The sequence below is a fragment of the Mastigoproctus giganteus genome, chromosome 5 (assembly GCF_048544385.1).
Source record: "Mastigoproctus giganteus isolate SK-2022 chromosome 5, ASM4854438v1, whole genome shotgun sequence".
NCBI lineage: Eukaryota > Metazoa > Arthropoda > Arachnida > Uropygi > Thelyphonidae > Mastigoproctus > Mastigoproctus giganteus.
The window spans coordinates 219,765,027-219,785,090 of NC_143579.1; the positions used below are offsets into that span (position 1 = coordinate 219,765,027).

At 33.9% G+C, this 20,064-nt stretch overlaps 1 protein-coding gene across 5 annotated transcripts in view; it reads right to left on the reverse strand.

Annotated features, from left to right (window-relative positions):
* Positions 1–20,064, reverse strand: part of LOC150086120 (kinesin-like protein KIF3B) — a 297,164-nt gene that overhangs the window by 139,705 nt on the left and 137,395 nt on the right. For all 5 annotated transcript variants that reach the window (XR_016546957.1, XM_090373729.1, XM_090373728.1 and 2 more), the window contains one exon: positions 4,388–4,480. Coding sequence is in view for 4 of the 5 variants with exons in the window: in XM_090373729.1 (XP_090229855.1) it covers positions 4,388–4,480 (93 nt within the window). In the remaining variant the exon portion in view is untranslated. The remainder of the gene's footprint in view (positions 1–4,387; positions 4,481–20,064) is intronic.

A 20,064-nucleotide genomic window follows, 5' to 3' on the forward strand; every position in this document is an offset into this window, starting at 1 on the left:
AGAATTTAAAAAAATAAAATAAAATATAATGCCAGCAGAATGGCAAGACAGAAGAGCAAAAATAGTCAAAATTAAACATAACGATCAAACCAACAGGGAAGGAAGAGAGGGGTAACAAGCGTAAAAATATTGCAACAGAAACTCTCTAAGATAATTTAGAACATCTAAATGTAAAGATAATAAAATAATAATCCATTAAATTTCGAATGCCAATTAAATAGAAATTTAACGGTGCCCCTCTGACGGGCACCAGAGGTCCAAATTTATATGAAATATCACCAACAGAGATGTAAACCATTACCATAAAATAAAACAAAAATAAACCAATAATAGACTGACCATTACGCCCCATCTCAACAGAGGACCACAAGGCCAATAATGGTCAGGGAATCGCTACATTTCGATCACTAGACAAATCGTCACAAAGGCGAGTCGATCGAAAGATCAGTCGAATCATCGAAAGAATCAAATCGAACCGCCAATGCAGAGGACTTGAATAGCGGTGGTTCTGATGCAGCAAAAATTAAAAATAGAACAGATATGAGCACTCCAATGCAAAGCCACACCACTGACAAAAAGTAATCTTAACCAGATTATATAGACCAATAATGAACTACGGATGGCAGCACAGGTGCAGCGTTAACAAATCCGCCCAATACTGTCATGGGATATAAATATACATATATTTGAATAACGTTTGAAATAGTTGGAAACTGTTCCAAGGGGGCGCCGTTAAATTTCTATTTAATTGGCATTCGAAATTTAATGGATTATTATTTTATTATCTTTACATTTAGATGTTCTAAATTATCTTAGAGATTTTCTGCTGCAATATTTTTACTCTTGTTACCCCTCTCTTCCCTCCTGTTGGTTTGATCGTTATGTTTAATTTTGACTATTTTCACTCTTCTGTCTTGCCATGCTGCTGGCATTATTTTTTATTATTTTTTTAATTTTATTTATTATTTTTTAAAATTCTTATTCTAATTTATTTTTATTGTTATATTTCAAGCATCATGTAGAGGAATATGCTTTTTGCTGCCTTTGATGTTTGCTTTACCTTTTTTATTTTATTATTATTATTTTTTTATTATGAAAGATTCAGTTTTCAACTATTTCAAACATTATTCAAATATATGTATAATTTTATCACATGACAATAGTGGGCGGATTTTCTGACACTGCACCTGTGCTGCCATCCATAGTTCATTAGTCATCTATATAATCTGGTTAAGATTACTTTTTGTCAGTGGTGTGGCTTTGCATTGGAGTGATCATATCTGTTGTATTTTTAATTTTTGCTGCAAAAGGACCACCACTATTCAAGTCCTCTGCATTGGCAGTTTGATCTGGGGATCGAGCGGCAGACTGATTTTCAATCGACTCATCTTTGCGGCAATTTGTCTAGTGATCGAAATGCAGAGATTCCCTGACCATTATTGGCCTTGTGGTCCTCTGTTGAGATGGGGCATAATGGTCAGTTTATTATTGTTTTATTTTATGGTAGTGGCTTACATCTCTGTTGGGCACCTCCGTAGCCAGGTGGGAGGGAGAAGCAGTGCATAGCACACGCTTCTTGATTAGACTGGGGTTCGAGCCCGTCACCGCCAAATACGGAGGATGCAGAAAGGTCAAGAGAATGACCACCGCATATTCACAGAGCAATATGGCCTTAGTTGCTAACTCCTAAAAACCAAATAACAAACAACAACAAACATCTCTGTTGGTGATATTTCACATAAATTTGGGCCTGGTGCCCATCAGAGGGGGCGTCGTTAAATTTTTTTAATTGGCATTTGAAATTTAATGGATTATTATTTTATTATCTTTACATTTAGATGTTCTAAATTATCTTAGAGATTTTCTGCTGCAATATTTTTACTCTTGTTACCCCTCTCTTCCCTCCCTGTTGGTTTGATCATTATGTTTAATTTTGACTATTTTCACTTTTCTGTCTTGCCATGCTGCTGGCATTATTTTTTATTATTAATTTTTTTATTTTATTTATTTTTTAAATTCTTATTCTAATTTATTTATATATATATATATATATACACAGGGTGTCTCAAAAATACACGGCATAACTTCAGGAATGAGTTCCTCATATGTAGACAATAAAAATATTTTATATCAACATAGTTCCGGAAATGCTTGGTTTCCGAGTTTTGAAGGTCTGTCTATGACACTTAACTGTTCACATCACCTTATAACAATTGTTCAAAATGTCCACCTTCTGCCTGAATACAGGCCTCACATCGACATCTCGTGGACTTGCGAAGACGATGCCAAATTCCTGGCATGTTTCATATTGTCTCACAACCTGCCACAATTCGATTGCGGAGAGTTTCCACATCAGGTACCGGAGTCGAATGCACCAATGACTTTAAATGGCCCCACAAGAAGAAATCTAGTGGGTTTAAATCAGATTAGTGCGGAGGTCAGGCAGTTGGTCCACCTCTACCTATCCACCGACCAGGAAACCTTCGATTCAGGTAATTGCAGGCTAGGTGGCTGAAATGTGCAGGAGTGCCACCATGCATGAAATGTGCTTATCACCTGAGGGTTTGTTGTTTGGTTTTTAGGAGCATTAGCAACTAAGGCCATATTGCTCCGGAATGTGCGGTGGTCATTCCTCGACCTTTCCGCATCCTCCGTATTTGATGGTGACGGGCTCGAACCCCGGTCTAATCAAGAAGCGTGTGCTACGCACTGCTGCTCCTTCCCACCTGGCTACAGAGGCGCCTATATCACCTGAGGGAGATAGGACATTCCGGTTAATAACTCGGGAACCAAGCATTTCCGGAACTATGTTGATATAAAATATTTTTATTGTCTACATATGAGGAACTCATTCCTGAAGTTATGCCGTGTATTTTTGAGACACCCTGTATATATGTTCATTATTCTGAACAACTTTTGTTGTTCAGAATACTGAACAACAAAACATACACCAGTTTTTCTTTTAAAAAAGCTGTGTTATGACTTTTATTAATTTTTGGTCACAGCAGTTCATGCATAACTTTGACAGTGCTATAGGTTAGGAAAAAAAAAAAAAAAAAAAACTTGACATATTAACAAGTGCAAAGTAATGACTGACTATATTTACTATTCCACATTTCTGAAAGTGTGGGTTGTTAAAATTTTATAAAATATAAAGCTATTGTTTATATTTTATAAAATTTTAACAACCCACACTTTCAGAAATATAAAGCTATTGTTTATATTTTATAAAATTTTAACAACCCACACTTTCAGAAATATAAAGCTATTGTTTATATTTTATACAATATTGTAGTTTTATATATGTTATACAACGTTGTATTATTATATGTTATGCTAAATGAATAAACTTTTTTTGTGCATAATGGTTGACAGAATTCTGGCTGAAACAAATTGTTTGAGAAGGACACATGGTAGAACCGAGTTTGTTTCTCTTAAGTACATTGCTAAGTTGCACATCTGTTCAGTATTGATTATTAGAGGAAATTATATGCAACAGAATACTGAACAACAAAACATACACAAGTTTTTCTTTTAAAAGAGCTATGTTATGACTTTTATTAATTTTTGGTCAAAGCAGTGCAATTCATGCATAATTTTGACAGTGCTATAAGTTGGAAAAAAAAAAAAAAAAAAAAAGATTTATTAGGAGAATCTCAGCTGTCATAATTCAAGGAGAATTGGCACAGTCAGTATTTTTCTGTTTATTGGTTCTTTTTGGTGACCAGACCACATTTCTTATATCCAATGACAATCTGATAGTCAACAAAATTTTAATCTGTGCAGGGTTGATTTTTCAACCCTGCACAGATTAATGATATAGGAAAATATAGGAAAACTACATACAATAAATATATAAGTTAGATGGGAACAGAATTAACATGAATTAACCATGAAAAACACAACAGAAAATCATGAAGGCAAGGTCATAAATTACACAAAGGTAAAATGTGGATTCAATCCATAGAAGGTAAATGTGATGGATGAAAAGTAATATGCAGAATAAATATCTAACATTAATTTAAATAATGGTAATAATTTACTGAAGTATATTTTGTACCCAATTTGGCATAAGTACAACTAGTACACAAATCAAAATATGAGCTCCAAGCAGAAAAAGATAATTACAGGAATAAAATTTTTGATTAATTGATAGAGCTTCTTAATGTACCATTATTTTGAAATTTGACTTAAAGAGAATAACAGCAAAGTTTAAATTAACTGAGGTGAGTACCATTAGTTAAGCTTTGCTATTATTCTCTTTAAGGAATAAAATATGTAAAAAAAAAACACATACAAAACAGAATTTTTTTTTTTTTTTTAAAGTTGCTATTTTTTAAAGTTGTGAATATTAATTTTAGTGCCAGGAATGCTTTATTAAACTTACCACTGCTCCTGTTTTAATTTGCCTTTCACTGCCTGCCAAATCTACAAGATTTAGTTTACCCATCCTAATATGATGTTTTCCATCAGGACCAAGCTGAAATTTATGAAATATAAATTTTAAATGAAATTTCAGATTCATAATACAGAAATATTTTAAATGGTATAAATAAACTCCCAAAAACTTATCATAATGCTTTATTGATAAAATATTATTACCTACAGTTTAAATTTAATTATAATTTCTCATCTTTGATTAACTTAAAACTTTTGCATTTTTCTTTGTATCCTCTGAAGTGTAACAATAAATAAACTTCTCATATTCAACACAAGTTCTACAAACAGACATGTTCTATGTTTGTAGAACACAAGTTCTACAAACATAGGTTCTGCAAACAGAACCTATCATTTAACAGGGATGCTATTAATCAGCTCTCAGTACTATTATCCTGCAACTTGCAATCAGATTTGAGACAGGTTTAATTGCTTTGTAAAAAAAAAAAAAAAATCATTATTGGTCAGTCAAAGGGACTGACTTTAAAAGTTTTTAAAAGAAATTTTATAAGAAAGTGGCGTAATCTAGAAATTGGAGTCAACCACTTAAGTTATTAGAGATGGAAGATATTATCCAAAACACTGAAAATATTTGGTTCTGAACGGCAAACAAAATTAAGATTCAACCAACCATGTGCTAGTCCTCAAAAGTCAGGTCAATATTTAAAATTATATTGTATGAAATATATACAAACACTTAAAAATATGGCAACATAGATAATGAAGCTTGATCATAATTTATGGCATAATTACTTCTTTAAGAAACACCAATACCCACAACACACTAAAATATGCATTCCCCTGCTTCCATCCTTTCTCATTCTTATTTCCATCTATGGTTGCTTGTTTCGGAAGACTGACTATTGTTATCACAGAAAGCAAACTCATACTGTCTTTACTGATATATTATGTCTGTAAAATGTGTGGGGGGATTAATTTACATGTACATACTTGGGGGAAGGAACACAGAGGGAAGTAGATAATGTTTCCGAGCAGGGGGAAGAAGCTTACATTCTCTGAGATTAGCTAACCACAACCCAAAGGAAGAACTCTTTAAAAATTCTTCAAGTTTGTAAGAAATTCAATTCACAGCTCTACAAATGAGTGGCAAGTGTTCACTGAATATGGTCCTCTCACACACTACACTGTAACAGAGGACCGTATTTAAAAAAAAAAAAAAAAAATCTTGGAATTAAAAATGTGAAACATTTTTAACTTTAATGCAATTTTGAAAGGCAAAGTATTCAGGAAGGTTGGTCCACCTAGTGTCTGTCCCAATCAATATGTACTCCCTTTATCATGTACAGACATGATAAAGGGAGTACATATTGAGAGCCTTGTTAGTCAATTTGGTCCTGCAGAGACAGCAACTGTGCAAGGCTTGTGGGGTAGAATATGCACAGATGCTATCAAGGCAGCGTTAGGTGTGTTAGAAAACTGCTAACTTGGGGGGGGGTTACACAGACTAATGGATTAACTAGAGCCACAGGGAAATGACAGTGACTCTTGCTTTGCTTCTATCAGAACATGCAGCAGCATGGAGAACAAGGTGTCTGGGATTTCAAGTGCTGCTGTAGGCCATCATTGAACAAGTACATGGGCTGTGTTATGGTAACTAACAGTAAGAACAGGTCCATCTATACTTGCATGTAAACTAATGCTAGGAGCATTGTAAATAAATTTGGTGATTTGAAGTACGAACAAGTCATCAAATACAGACATTGTAGGGATATCAGAGACGTGGCCTAACGACTGTGATACAGTGTTCTCCCCAAGACTTATTAAATGGGCGCACCACCTGGTGAATTTAACTGACTGCCCGGCTAAAATTTAAATGATTCTCATGGTACCGTATGGTACTGCCCACTGATCTCGATCAATATTAATTCGAACATACTATGAGATCGAGGTCAATGAAACAGGAGCATATAATGTTAAATTATGCAATTAATTTTTGCTCTGGATCGCTTAAGTCACATTTATAACAGAAAATTTTATAATATTGAGAATTAATACACTTCCCCACCCGGCTACTTCATAATGCCACCCAGCTAGCAAAATTTTCTGGAGAGAACACTGGTGATCAGTACGACAGCTTTATGGAGAAAATTGAATGGGCCAGTAAATCAGAATGTCTTATAGGTTTTTAACTTTCCAGACATTGAGTGGAACTTGTGTGTGTGTGTGTGTGTTGATCACTCACACACTAGCAAGGCTTGTGGATTTACTGGACAACTGTTTTCTACAGCAGCATGTTAGAGAGGCAACAAGAGGAAGCAATGCCCTTGATCTGATTATTAGCAGGGATTCTTTGGGCATTAAGAATCTGCAGGTAAAAGACATTCTGGGTGGCAGTGTTCAGTGTGATAATGTGGAATTTCCATAAAGACATAACTACTGTCGAGGGTAAATTTGCTTTCACAATGGTGAATACAGTGGTCTAATGCAGTTTTTTTTTTTTGGGATCAACAGAAAATTCAAAATGAGAAGCATTCAGGGAAGAATGCTTCTCATTTAGCTGATGCTATATATGGACTAACCTTGTCCATACTTTGTGGGAGTTATACTGCTTTCCCCCTTTTGATCCCACTTGGTTTATTCTTAAATTTTCTCTCTTCCACAGTTATGGACAAGTATAGAAATGCAGTCCTTGATGCATGATCAGGTGTAGTCCCCTGATGAAATATCTGATCATGTATCAATATTTACTTTGGCTAACATCAGATTTTATTGCATATTTACCCTACCCCCATTTTTACGACTTATAGCCAAATCTGTATCTGACGCTAGTTACTATTACCTTTATTAATTTAATCATTTATACTTTACATGTCACCCTCTCTAATTGGCTTTACAATTCAGCTTATAATTTTATCTAATTCATTATAATACATACGACAGGGATGGTGAACCTATGGTACGCGTTCCCGAAGGGGCACATATACAAATTTTTTGGGCATGCAGAATTCAGAGCGTCCCAAAAAAAAAACCCGAGTCAACAATTGAACAGTTTTCTTCAGATTTGTCAAGTTCAGAGAATTGGAAGACTGCAAAATTCATTAAGTTTGAAGACAGTGTAAAACTAGCCGAACTGAACCTGAAAATGTTTGTGGATCAAACTGGATGATTTTGCAATTGATTTTCAGAGCAGCTCAATTTGGAGGCAAAAATTTATCCACCTCAGAGCTGAGTTAGAAAATATTGAAAGGGAACTATTAGTGACAGGATTAGTAACTGCAGAAAATGAGGTATTAAAAGTTTGGAATTCCATTCCTGAAACTTTTGTCTGTTTAAAAAAAATCTTTAAACAGCATTACTAACAATTTTCTCATCAACACATTCTTGTGGGCAGTGGTGAGCTGTGAATATTTTAACAATGGGCTCGCAGTTTTTCCAACTTTCTACCGAGTAAATTTTATCAGTCACGGAAATGACATCATCCGCCGCTTCCACTAGAGGCGCTTCCCACGCTCACACTACTAGCAGCGTGATTAGAGCACAACGCATTTTTCGTGACCGGTATGATATCTCGAGTCAGAAGCGGATGTGGCTTATTACCCCCTTAACCATGCATATAAGTGAATGTGTAAAACGTTCCTATGTCTATCTAAAAAAAACCCTTAAAAACCTGGTTGTCATGCCTCGCCTTATGATGATAACTGGATACGACAGTGTCTGGAGTTCTAACCTTTTAGAATTTTTGAATGGTATGATGTCACAATCATACTTACTCAGCAAGTATGACTGCAACAATAAAAATATTTGTCAACAATTTCTTTTTTCATCTCGCATTTTCGTTACATTCTATTGTTAGGTTCCCGTAACAGTTGCGTATGTCGCTTCAACTGCAAGATCGGTACATCAATCGGTGCTATTTTACAGAGCTATTTAGATACGTTGCACACGCAAGTATAGATCTCTTACTTTAGTTATCATAAATCCATTGTATCTTTTCTTCCAGAAATTATGAAAATCTGAGAATGATCAATAAAATATTTACTATAAAAAAGCTCTTTTATTTCGTAATCTATATATACAAATCAAAATACCTAAAAGAAACACGAAGGATGTTTTGCATAAACCATCTACCGCACATACTCAGCACACGCACAACTTTTTTATTCATCAATTTTTTTAGCAACTAGGGAAATATAATGGATACATTTTTTTCATGATAAAATTTTAATATTGCGAATAAAAAATAACATGAAATATTTCCCGTATCACAAATAACAAAAATTATCACAAAGCATTGCGCAATATAAAAACAAACTTTCTAGCAAAAGTACACAAAAATCACAGATTACATGAAAAAAAGTTTCACAAATATTCAAGAAAAATTTATTCTAAAAATTGCCATATAGACTTTGTATTTGTTATTATTATTAATTATTATTAATTTTAATTAATAATAATAAATTTCTTTATTAATATTTGTTGTCAATCTTCTGCTTTGCTCAATAGCTAAGCGATGATTACAGAGGAATGATTTGATGTAACGATCCGAACAAATTGAAGCAATGGTTTTCCATTTAGATGTTATAATCTGCAACATGTTTAACTGTCAACATTATTCATTCATTCACTCAATATTATTCATTACGCTGAAAGCTGCTCAGCTTCAGCACTGCTAATCGCAATGGTTTCAAAGATATTTTCAGGCTTTCTTAATTGTAAAAGTAATTTCACTTGATTTTAAAGATAAACTGTCTTCGACAAAATCTCTAAAATCATTAATTTTTATTTCATATTTTATCAGAAAACTTAAATTTCTTAAACCATCTACAGCGTGTGCTCGACACACACACACACAACTTTTTTATTCATCATTTTTTTTTAACAACTAGGGAAATATAATGGATACATTTTTTTCATGATAAAATTTTAATATTGCGAATAAAAAATAACACGAAATATTTCCCATATCACAAATAACAAAAAATATCACAAAGAATTCCACAATATAAAAACAAACTTTCTAGAAAAGTACACAAAAATCACAGATTACATGAAAAAAAGTTATTTCACAAATACTCAAGAAAAATTCATTCTAAAAATTGCCATATAGAATTTACTTCTTACTTCTTTATTAATATTTGTTGTCGATCTTCTGCTTTGCTCAATAGATGAGCAATGATTACAGAGGAATGATTTGACATAATGATCCGGTTCAAATTGAAGCAGTGGTTTTCCAATCTGCAACATGTTTAACTGTCAACATTATTCATTCATTCACTCAATATTATTCATTACGCTGAAAGCTCGCTCAGCTTCAGAACTGCTAATCGCAATGGTTTCAAAGATATTTTCAGGCTTTTTTAATTGAAAAGGTAATTTCACTCGATATTAAAAGATATACGATCTTCGACAAAATCTCTAAAATCATTAATTTTTATTTCATATTTTATCAGAAAACTTAAATTTCTTATTCAGTTTTCACCGTCTTGCCACCAAGACGAAAGTTATTTCACATTCCACGATTTTGGGTAGCATATGTTTAAAATTTCTTTCAATGGTATTGTTATTTTCTTTAATTTAAAATCACCCTGTTGCAGTAATAACTTATCCTTTAAGGATAAAACAATACATTTAATAAGTTGTCACAAGGTAATTTTTTTACTTTCGATTTTGATTCCTTCAAATTCTTTCCACTTCAACATGCTCTCAATTTTAGCTTCATAATTTCCTTCAAAATTTTTCAAATTAGCAATAGCACTGATAGTTCGAATAATTAATTTATATGCTTTTACCATTGTGATTCTGTAAAGCTTCTGAAAGATAAGAGAGCTCCTGCAGGATGTCGATCATTAGTGCTAAATAGGTAAGAAATTCCAAATTTAAAAGTCGATTTAGTAATCCAGAATATTTAACTTCTGATTCAAAATGTTTGCAGAAAGCAGAATGATTCCTCCAACCCACAATTGCCGCCTGCAAGCTAAACGCTGCTCATTGTGGCCCGAACACAAGACCGATCTTTATAGTTCCACATCAAGTTCTTTAGCAATCATTCTTAATTCGTGCTAGTTTATTGGAGATTGGTGATACAGTTTTTTTTTTTTTTTTAAATTATTGCCTGTATGCCATTATATTTTAGAACATTTTCTACACAGTGAAAGGCTCAACAAAGTTTCAAAATCTGCCAACATTTCATCTTCGTAAAATTTATATAATATCTTAGTTGCCTCAACCCCCCCCCCCCGCCACTTCTACATTGCTACTCTCACTAGTTCTTTGAATACAACGCAAAATGTTGGAATCATACAGATATTCAGCTACTGTGACAATGTAAACATAGACAGGAGAAATTTACTGGAAGGCATGGATCACTAACTTCTCCGAAAAACGTGTGTTTGTCGAAGTAGGGGAATCACAACATACATTGACCAGAGACTATAATGCGTGTCGAGAATCTTCTTAATCCTCTGACTGGCTATGGAAAGCAAGTTGACTAGCGCGACTTCTCAGTATGTGACTGCATAGGTTTTACGGACACCATAATCCCTTTCATCCTTAATTCGCACTTTCTAATTACCTAAAGGCCAGAGGTGAGAACAATGCATACAAAACGTTCTCTCCTAATCCGTTTGTTACATGGAAATTTTCTTCGTTCAACGGAAACTATTTTAAATGTAATTACCAATGGGAATCAAAAAAATTCGCTATAAAGGAGTTCATTAAACAGAGGTCCGACTGTAATTAAATCAAAAATGAAGCAATTTTAAAATACATAACCGATCGATTGCGCCATGAAAATGCTGGGAATGGGACCCCACTCGCCCCCACTGTAGTTTCAGCTCTGGATACTCAATAATTGCATTCAGAATTTCATTTGTAAAATAAATGATTGTCTCAACAATGGGCTTGCAAATTAAAAAAAAAAATAACAATGGGCTCTCACGAGCCCACTATAGCTCACTACTGCTTGTGGGTCATTGTTCTCAGTGTTGAACTTTGTTAAGGCTAGTCATAGAAGTAGTCTTAAGGATGAAACTAGTGCTGCATGCATAGCTCTAAAAGTTAAAGTGTAATCCTGATGTAAAGTATCTGTCGTCAATGGTTCAGCAACAGAAGTCACATTTATGTTTTATATTTATAATATATAATATAAGAGAGGCTTTATCATTTTATATTAAATTTGTTCTGTAAGCTAAAAGTTACACTTTTGTTATGAAGGATTTTTTTTTGAATACCTCTATTAAAGCATCTTTGAAATAATGTTGTTTATTTCATTCTTTTTTCAGTTACGCTTTTGTCAAGTAAAACGTATGAGAAAGATAACAATGCAGTAGAACGTTGATTATCCGAACTAATTAAGACCAAAGTTGGTTCGGTTAATTAAATCGTTCAGATAAGCAAATATACATGAGAATACCCAGTTTATACGAAACAAAGTGTAATTGGATTTGCAATTAAATTATTGTATGCAAGGTATTTTGAAATATGAAGTATTATAAAAAATAATTGATTTAAGAAATAATTTGTAAATAATTACCAAAACGTTTTTTAGAAACAATTGTATATTATATTTATTTTGAAATTATCTAATTCTTTTACATGGTTTCAACTATAAACCACACTTGTTTTTACATAAACAGAAATAAACAAACACAAGTAATTGCACACAAATGAATCTTGGAAAGGTTTATTTTTCAAAATATGTAATCTTGAATTTTTCTTTGAATCATGCAAGATCGTCTTTTGTTCGCGGTGAGGTTTCTCACCCTCTTTAATAGCAGCATCTCCATAGATAGAACTGCATTCAGACTGTTGCTCACCATGTCATTGCAGTTTCTAGTGCAGTGAAGGCCTCCGTGTGAGTGGAAACCTTCAAATTTATTAAGCGGAAGGAGTAATATTTCAGCATAACAAGCAGTGCAGTAAAAGTGGATACTGTACTTTTTTGGGGGGTGGGGTGATGGTTGTTCGGATAATTGACGTTCTATTATACTTTGCAAAATTCTGTGTGATATGCAAGGATAGTTTTTTAAAAAGATTTAGCCAATTTTGGCATGCACCCTTAAAAAGTTTCACCATCCCTGACATAGGATATTCACATTCTTTTTCACACCTACAATTTTTCATTTTTCTGCTGTGCTTTTCTTATTAATCTTTTGGCATTTTGTGTAATTTACACTTCCATCTTCACACTTAATTGGCTTATTAATTTAACCATACACATATAACCTTTTACATCCTTTACGGTTGCTTTGCGTGCTCAGGTGCATTTGTCATATCTTATTTATTTTTATATTTCCACTATTACTTTATGCGAAACTTCATGTTTTAACACCTTATTATATCTCATATTTCATATATATATATATATATATATATATATATATATATGAAAAAGTGTGTATATATATATATATATATACACACTTACATTTGAAATAATTGAAAACTGAATCTTACATAAAAAGGGGAGTAAAGCATAAGAGGCAGCGAAAAGCATTTTCCTCTACATGACGCTTAAGATATAAACTTAAGTGAGAATAGTGATTAAAAAAAAAAGAAAAAGGCAAGGCAGAAGAGCGAAAATTGTGAAATTATACATAGCGATCAAACCAACAGGGAGGGAAGAGAATAAAATTATTGTAGCAGAAACTCTCAAAGATAATTTAGAAGTCTAAATACAAAGATAATAAAATATAATCAATTAAATTTTGAATAGCCAATTAAATGAAATTTCACGGCGCCCCCTCTGACGGGCACCAGGTCCAAATTCATGCAAAATATCACGAGCAGAGATGTGAACAACTACAATAAAATAAAATATAACAAAAACAAAAATAGACTAACCTATTTTTGTTTATTATCAGTCTATTTTTGTTTTTGTTATATTTTATTTTATTGTAGTTGTTCGCAATCTCTGCTCGTGATATTTCGCATAAATTTGGACCTGGTGCCCATCAGAGGGGAGCGCCATTAAATTTCATTGTATCATTCTGTTTCCAGGACTATTATGGCCTAGTGATCCACTGATGAGAGGGGGCATAACAGTCAGTCTTTCCAATTCAATTCGTTATTATAGTTTGTTCTACTCTTTTCTCTATTTTAACCTTCCTTCCTTCGCTATTTAAACTTAATTTCTGTATTGTTGGCAGATTACATTTACATATGTGATATTTCACGTGTTTCGGAAACTGGTGCTTATCATGGGGGGGGGGGGCGCCACTACATTCTCATTTAATTAGGACTATTTTCTAAATAATGTTTCCCCAACTTTACTCTAACCTTACTTTTGCATGTTAAATTCTTTGCTCTACTGGTTTGCCTCACTACTGGCATACCTCCATTTCTTTTTATTGTAACATAATATTACAGTTATATATATATAGTGTAGAAAGAAGCATTCTACTGGAAGATACTGAGAAATAATTGTATCATTTGGTAGGACTACTGTAGCTCCTACATGTGTCTGCTTTAGAGCTGTTGATGTATAGATGCATACAGTTCTAGTATTGCATTAAGCATGCAGAATGTAACTGTCTGATTTGTTGTTTTGAGATTTTTTCCATTGCACGAGTGTCACAGTCAGGTACACTGATTTCCCATGGCGAATGGAAAATGGAATTATCATAGAGGATTCTGTCTATGTTTATATTCCATTCCATAAACAACTCTTTTAGTTGGATAATGGCTGGTTTGCAAATCTTTGGATTGTTTCTAAATGACATTTCATAACATGGATTATACACGATCATAGGATTATACATGGATTATATTTCCATGTTGGATGATCAGGCAGGTTTTGAATTCTCTCAGTGTAATTCAGTTTTTGGGATGGTACTGGAGTTTCCACACAAATGCCTTGCAAGAAGCATTTGTGTGAAAACATCATAGACAAATGCCAAGAAAAACTCAAAGAAGTCTTGTTCCACCAGGACAATGCACTCGCTCACAAGTCAGTCACTGCCATGGTTGCACATGAGGATGGCTTTGAAACCTTGGGCCATCCACACATTCACCAAATCTAGCAATGTCACGCTTCCACCTATTTCTTAACTTGGAAAAAACACCTGCTAGCATCCATTTTCCCATCAACAGTGATGTCATTTCTGCAGTGGATGCATTCCAGGAGGCCAAAGAGAAAACTTCCTTCTCAGATGAATCAACACAGCATCGGTGGCAAAAGTGTATTGACTCCAAAGGGGAAGGGACTATGTTGAAAAGTAATGTGTTACTAAACTCCTCAAATAAACCCTTCATACTCAGGCCAGGAACTTTTCAAACTCCCATTGTAGAAAGGGGTATTTGAAAAGTTCCTTGTATGATAGTAGTATTTCCTTTATCTAAAGATTCTTAATGCATGAAGAGTCACTGCTGATAATCAGATAAAAAGAGTGAGTATTACTTTCTCTTGTTGCTCTCTAATGTGCTAGTGTAGAAAGTACGTCAGTCAATAAATCCAGAAATGTTCTGCTACTGTATGAGTGACTAACCCAAAAGTTCCATTCAACATCTGGAAAGTTAAAATTCTCCATTATAAGACATTCTGGTCTATACAGTTATTAATCATACTCATCACATTGATTTATCCTGTAATAAACTCCTACTCTCCTCTTTGTTTCCTTTCTCAGCACTTATGTTACTCCAAATTGACTCCACATTACAATAGCAACCAACATCAATCAGGTGCACTATCTAAGATTCTATGTGCTTATTAACCAAAAACATAACTCCTATCTCCCTCTCCTGTCCTGTATAGCTTCTCTTTAGTGGTATCAATTATTTGGGCAAAATTTAAGAATTTTTTGGCGGCATGAGTTATTATTTGAATATAAGGATCTATATCAGATCTGTGAATTGGATTTATGAGCTGGATTTTATTTTTATTCACTAGAGGACATTATTATTTTGATGACTTGAGTGTCCTGAGTTAGAGTAAATTTAAGACCTATGATTTGTATTGGAATCTCTCAATTGAATATATAACGAGCCAAATTATAATTTAGAAATATTATTAAACAATAATGTTTTTGTATGATATTTTAAATCTATAAGATACTGTTTGTAAAAATTGTACCTCAGTCTCTGCATGATATTGTCTGTACAATACTGTAAATATGCAGTGCGCTTTAAAACTTCGGCAGACTACCTAGTACAATAAATAAATAAAAGTCCTTTCTGTACACATTGTACTCACCATATTCAAATTCTTCATTCCCTAAGTCTGAGTGGCACCATGTTTCTGATATTTTCATAATGTGAGCATTTCAGGACTTAACTAGTACAGTGGATTCTGGTTATTTCGGACACCGGTTAATTGGGGCAGCCATTTATTTGGGACAAATCTTAAACAGAACCAAATCGAGAAAATAGCCATGGTTTTCTTTGCTTAACTGGGACAACACGCTGTTTAATCAGGGCAGGAGATCACAGCACTCGAGATTACTTAATGATTGACTCCGATCATACCATGTGGTCTGGTCAGATTTATGAAGATCACAACCATAAAACAATAAAAATAATTAGCAGTTTCTGGTTTATTGGGCTTTTCTGTTAGTGCAATCTATTATAAATGGATAGTAAACTATCTTATTGAATTTGCGATAATACTGACAGCTGGATTTTTTGGGGTTTTTATGTTATTACGGTAAAATGTGTTTCCTCTTCCATGAAATCTTCAATCATATAAAAATCATAAATTTTCAGAATCTTCTCTTCATTCCTATTTTTTAAGCTTCTTAACTTGTTACTCCGTATCTCACTTGCACATATCGTGTTAGTTGCAATTTGTGTGTGCCACGTTCTTTGTTATTGATTGCTTATCTTTTTTACTGTTTTAAATTTTAACTCCTCCCTCCCAAAATGTCAGTGAACAGAAATATCAACTAGTTAGTATGTACATATTACTGTATATATTAATTCAGCTATGCACGTAAGAATAAATTTATTTTTATTTTGCTAACCTGTGGAAAACATTCTTCTGATTTTCATGTATCGTTTAATTTTTTAATTGGTAGGGTAATAAAGTATAAATTTATTCTTAATATATCATTACTTTTAGAGTCTGTGGATAATATCACAATTGGGAAAAAAGTTTTTCCCAATTGTGAGTTTCCTTCCGACTTATTCAAATCAATCTGGGAAGATTAAAGCCACCCATAACAAGACATTCATGCTTGCTTGCCCATTCCATCTGCATGTAAAGACTCTTGTTATACTTCACAATTTTCTGCTCTGTAGATTACTCCCATTCTCATTGTTCCTTTTCTTCCAGCTAATTCACACAACACAGATTCTATGCTGGCAAATGTAACTTCAGACTCAGAAAGTTTTTTTTGTGATCAGGCTGCTTCGATAAGAAGCATGACCCCTTCTATCCTCTTCTATCCCCACCCCTTCTATCTTCCCTTAAATACTAGTTACTTTGCATCAATATTTACAGAAGAAAAACTCTTCACATCAATGAGAAATTATGGGAGTGAAGCTGAAAATTATGTAATTAATGATAGTGAAATTTCGCGATTATTTAATGAAAAAAACTTTCACGCCTACAAGCAAGTACGGCTCCTTTGGTTGATGGCATATACCCTATAATTTTAAGGGAGGTGGCAAGTGAGTCCATCAAACTATTGAGGCTAATTACAAAAGCATTATTGGACTCAAGAGAGATTCCACTGGATTAGAAAAGTGCCAATGTATTGCCAATATAAAAGGGCATTTCTAAGTGTAGTGGGAAATTAACAACTGGTCAGTCTAACTTCAGTAGTTAGAAAAATCTTGGAGGCAATGATCAAGGGTGGAATTCAGGATCATTCGGATAGAAATGGAATTCTGAAGGATACGCAGCATGGTTTTGTAAAGGGGAAAATGATGTTTAACAAATCATTGTTTATTTAGATTTCAGCAAAGCATTTGACTCAGTACCACATAAGCAGTTACTTTATAAGCTGAAACAGGTTGGAATCACAGGGAAAATCTTTAGATGAATAGCAGGATGGTTTCAGGGCAAGAGGCAGAGGGTTGTGATAAATGGTTATTCCTCAGATTTGGTTAATGTAAGAAGTGGGAGGGTGCCCCAAGGATCATTAATGGGACCACTGTTGTTTTTGATTTTCATAAATGACATCAATGAAGGGATAGAGAGAGTGTGATGTCTAAATTTGCAGATGATGTAAAGTTTGGTAGAGTGGTCAATGATCGCTGCCAAACAGAGCATCCTCAGAGTGATCTAGATAGACTTCAGGGATGGTCAGAAAAGAGGCAGCTATGCTTTAATCCAGCAAAGTGCAAGGTCTTACACCTGGGGAACAGAAACCCAAAATAACTTATGCATTTGGTGGAGCTGAACTAAAGTCAGTAGTTGAAGAAAGGGACTTGGGAGTTATGATATGGACAGACATGAAGTTCTCCGACATTTGACAGGTTGCAAGGATGACTCATGGTGTCCTATCGATGATTTATCAAACATTTGCTAGTAGAGATAAGGTGGTAATCTCATTATATAAGGCTATTGTTAGACCACACTTGGAATACTTTGTTCAAGTATGGAGACCGCACCTAAAAAAAGACATCAAGCTTCTTGAAAAGGTCCAGAGATGGGTAATTCGCCTGGCGAGATCAGCAAAAGGATGTCCTTATGAGGAAAGACTTCAAATACGTGGGTTGCACAGCCTGGAAACTAGGCACCTTAGAGGCAGGTTGATTGAGGTATTTAAGGCTCTGAGAGGCAATAGTAAAATGAATGAGGATGAAATTTTCATGGTTATAAATAATTCTAGAACTAGGGGGCCATAAATTCAAGTTATAAGGAGAGATGTTTAGACTGGATTGCAGGAAGTTTTATTTTAGCCAGCGAGTTTTAAATTACTAGAATAAGTTACGTACATTAATGGTTGAGGCTGATAGTTTGGGGAAATTCAAAGGTCAGCTGGAGAGTTACCTATAGCAGGACGGAAATGCATAGGTTGCCTATTTCCTTTTCTCTTATTATTGTTATTATTATTTATTTATTTTATTATTATTATTTATTTTTATTATTATTATTATTTTTTTTTTGTTGGCTGGGGCAGCATAAGCCTTAGGCTTCTTTGCACCATATGGCCATTACCAATACTAAATACAGTAAACCCCCGCTATTCGCAGTATCTGTATTCGCGGCCGCTGATTTAATATAAAATGAAACCTAAAAAAATGTGAATTTTAAAGCGCTGTGAACATTTTCCGCCATAAAAAAACATGGGCGTGGCTAAAATTATCTTTCCCAATCAAAACAGCACTCAGTGGGTGGTGGGGGGAGAGGGGTGACAAAATCGCGAGCGTGGATTTTTCTCGCTAATCCTTGTTCAGTATGTGTTATGCGCTTGTCATGGAAGGTTTCATCGTTTGCTTTTAATTTATATGCTTATAAATTGAATAAATTTATCAATTTATAAATTGATACCGTTTTGCAAGTGTGTTAATGGAAGATAGTGACTTTATTGTGGACAAATTCTTTTTAACCCGTACAAAATATGGCTATGAATAAAAAGGGAAATGTGAAAAGATCAAAGAAGGTGATGACATTAGCGAATAAAATTGAGTTATTAGATAAAATTTCTAATGGTGAAAGTGTCTCCTCAGTGGCAAAACATAAAATCAATGAGTCAACGGTATGACCAATCAAGAAATCGGAAGAAAAAATCTGCCGTAGTGTCCGTGCAAACGCGCTAATTGCTTCAAAAATTTGCTCTGTAACTCGTGATGTTAAATTAGAAAAAATGGAAAAGCTTTAAATCTGTGGATAGAAGACCGAACTCAAAATAAAATTCCATTAAGTTCACTCATCATTCATGAAAAGGCAAAACTTCTTTATCAACACTTTAGCGAAACTGGTGATAGCACTGGCGGGATAAGTTTTTTAGCTAGCAAAGGTGCTGGTTTGAAATTTCTAATAAATATTACATTTAATATTAAATTGTTTCTTATTTTCATTCCGATGCCATATGCTTGCATTTCACTATGTACTGTCTATGTACATAGTCATATTATGAAGGTACATATAATACATACATAGACAAAATTTTAGACTAGTTTTTCTTATATATTTCATAGTTTGGAACGGAACCCCTTTATTACTATGGGAGCCATAACTCAGTATTCGTGTTTTCGGTATTCACAGCATTTCTCAGGAACGTAACCTTCACGAATAGCGGGGGTTTACTGTACATTATAAGTACCATAGTGGAACTCATCATTGCCAATTTCCAGGTGGCACCATGCATCTGTTAGCCCTATTATATCAGCATTAGTTGTCCTGACCAGGAGTTCATATTCAGCAATTTTATTAACAACACTCTTGACATTACTGTAGACACAGTTGAGACTAAGTAATCTTCTATATTTTACTATCTTGATACACTTGAAGTTATTTAGGTTTGTATCGCAAGCTTTATCTTTCCCTCTCATTTGAAACGTTGCTATCCTCAGCAGAACTGGCCCCCAGGGCTATCGGTGCCCCGTGTAAGATTTTTTGGTATGCCCTGTCAAACTTCCTATTAAGTTTATGCACTATATTACTACTATTAACTGAAAAATACTTACTTTTATATTTTAAAAAAGAAACAATTGATGAAAGCCGTTGATGGATAGAATCAAATATTTTATTTAGGAAATGAATAAATTAACCAAATATGGATA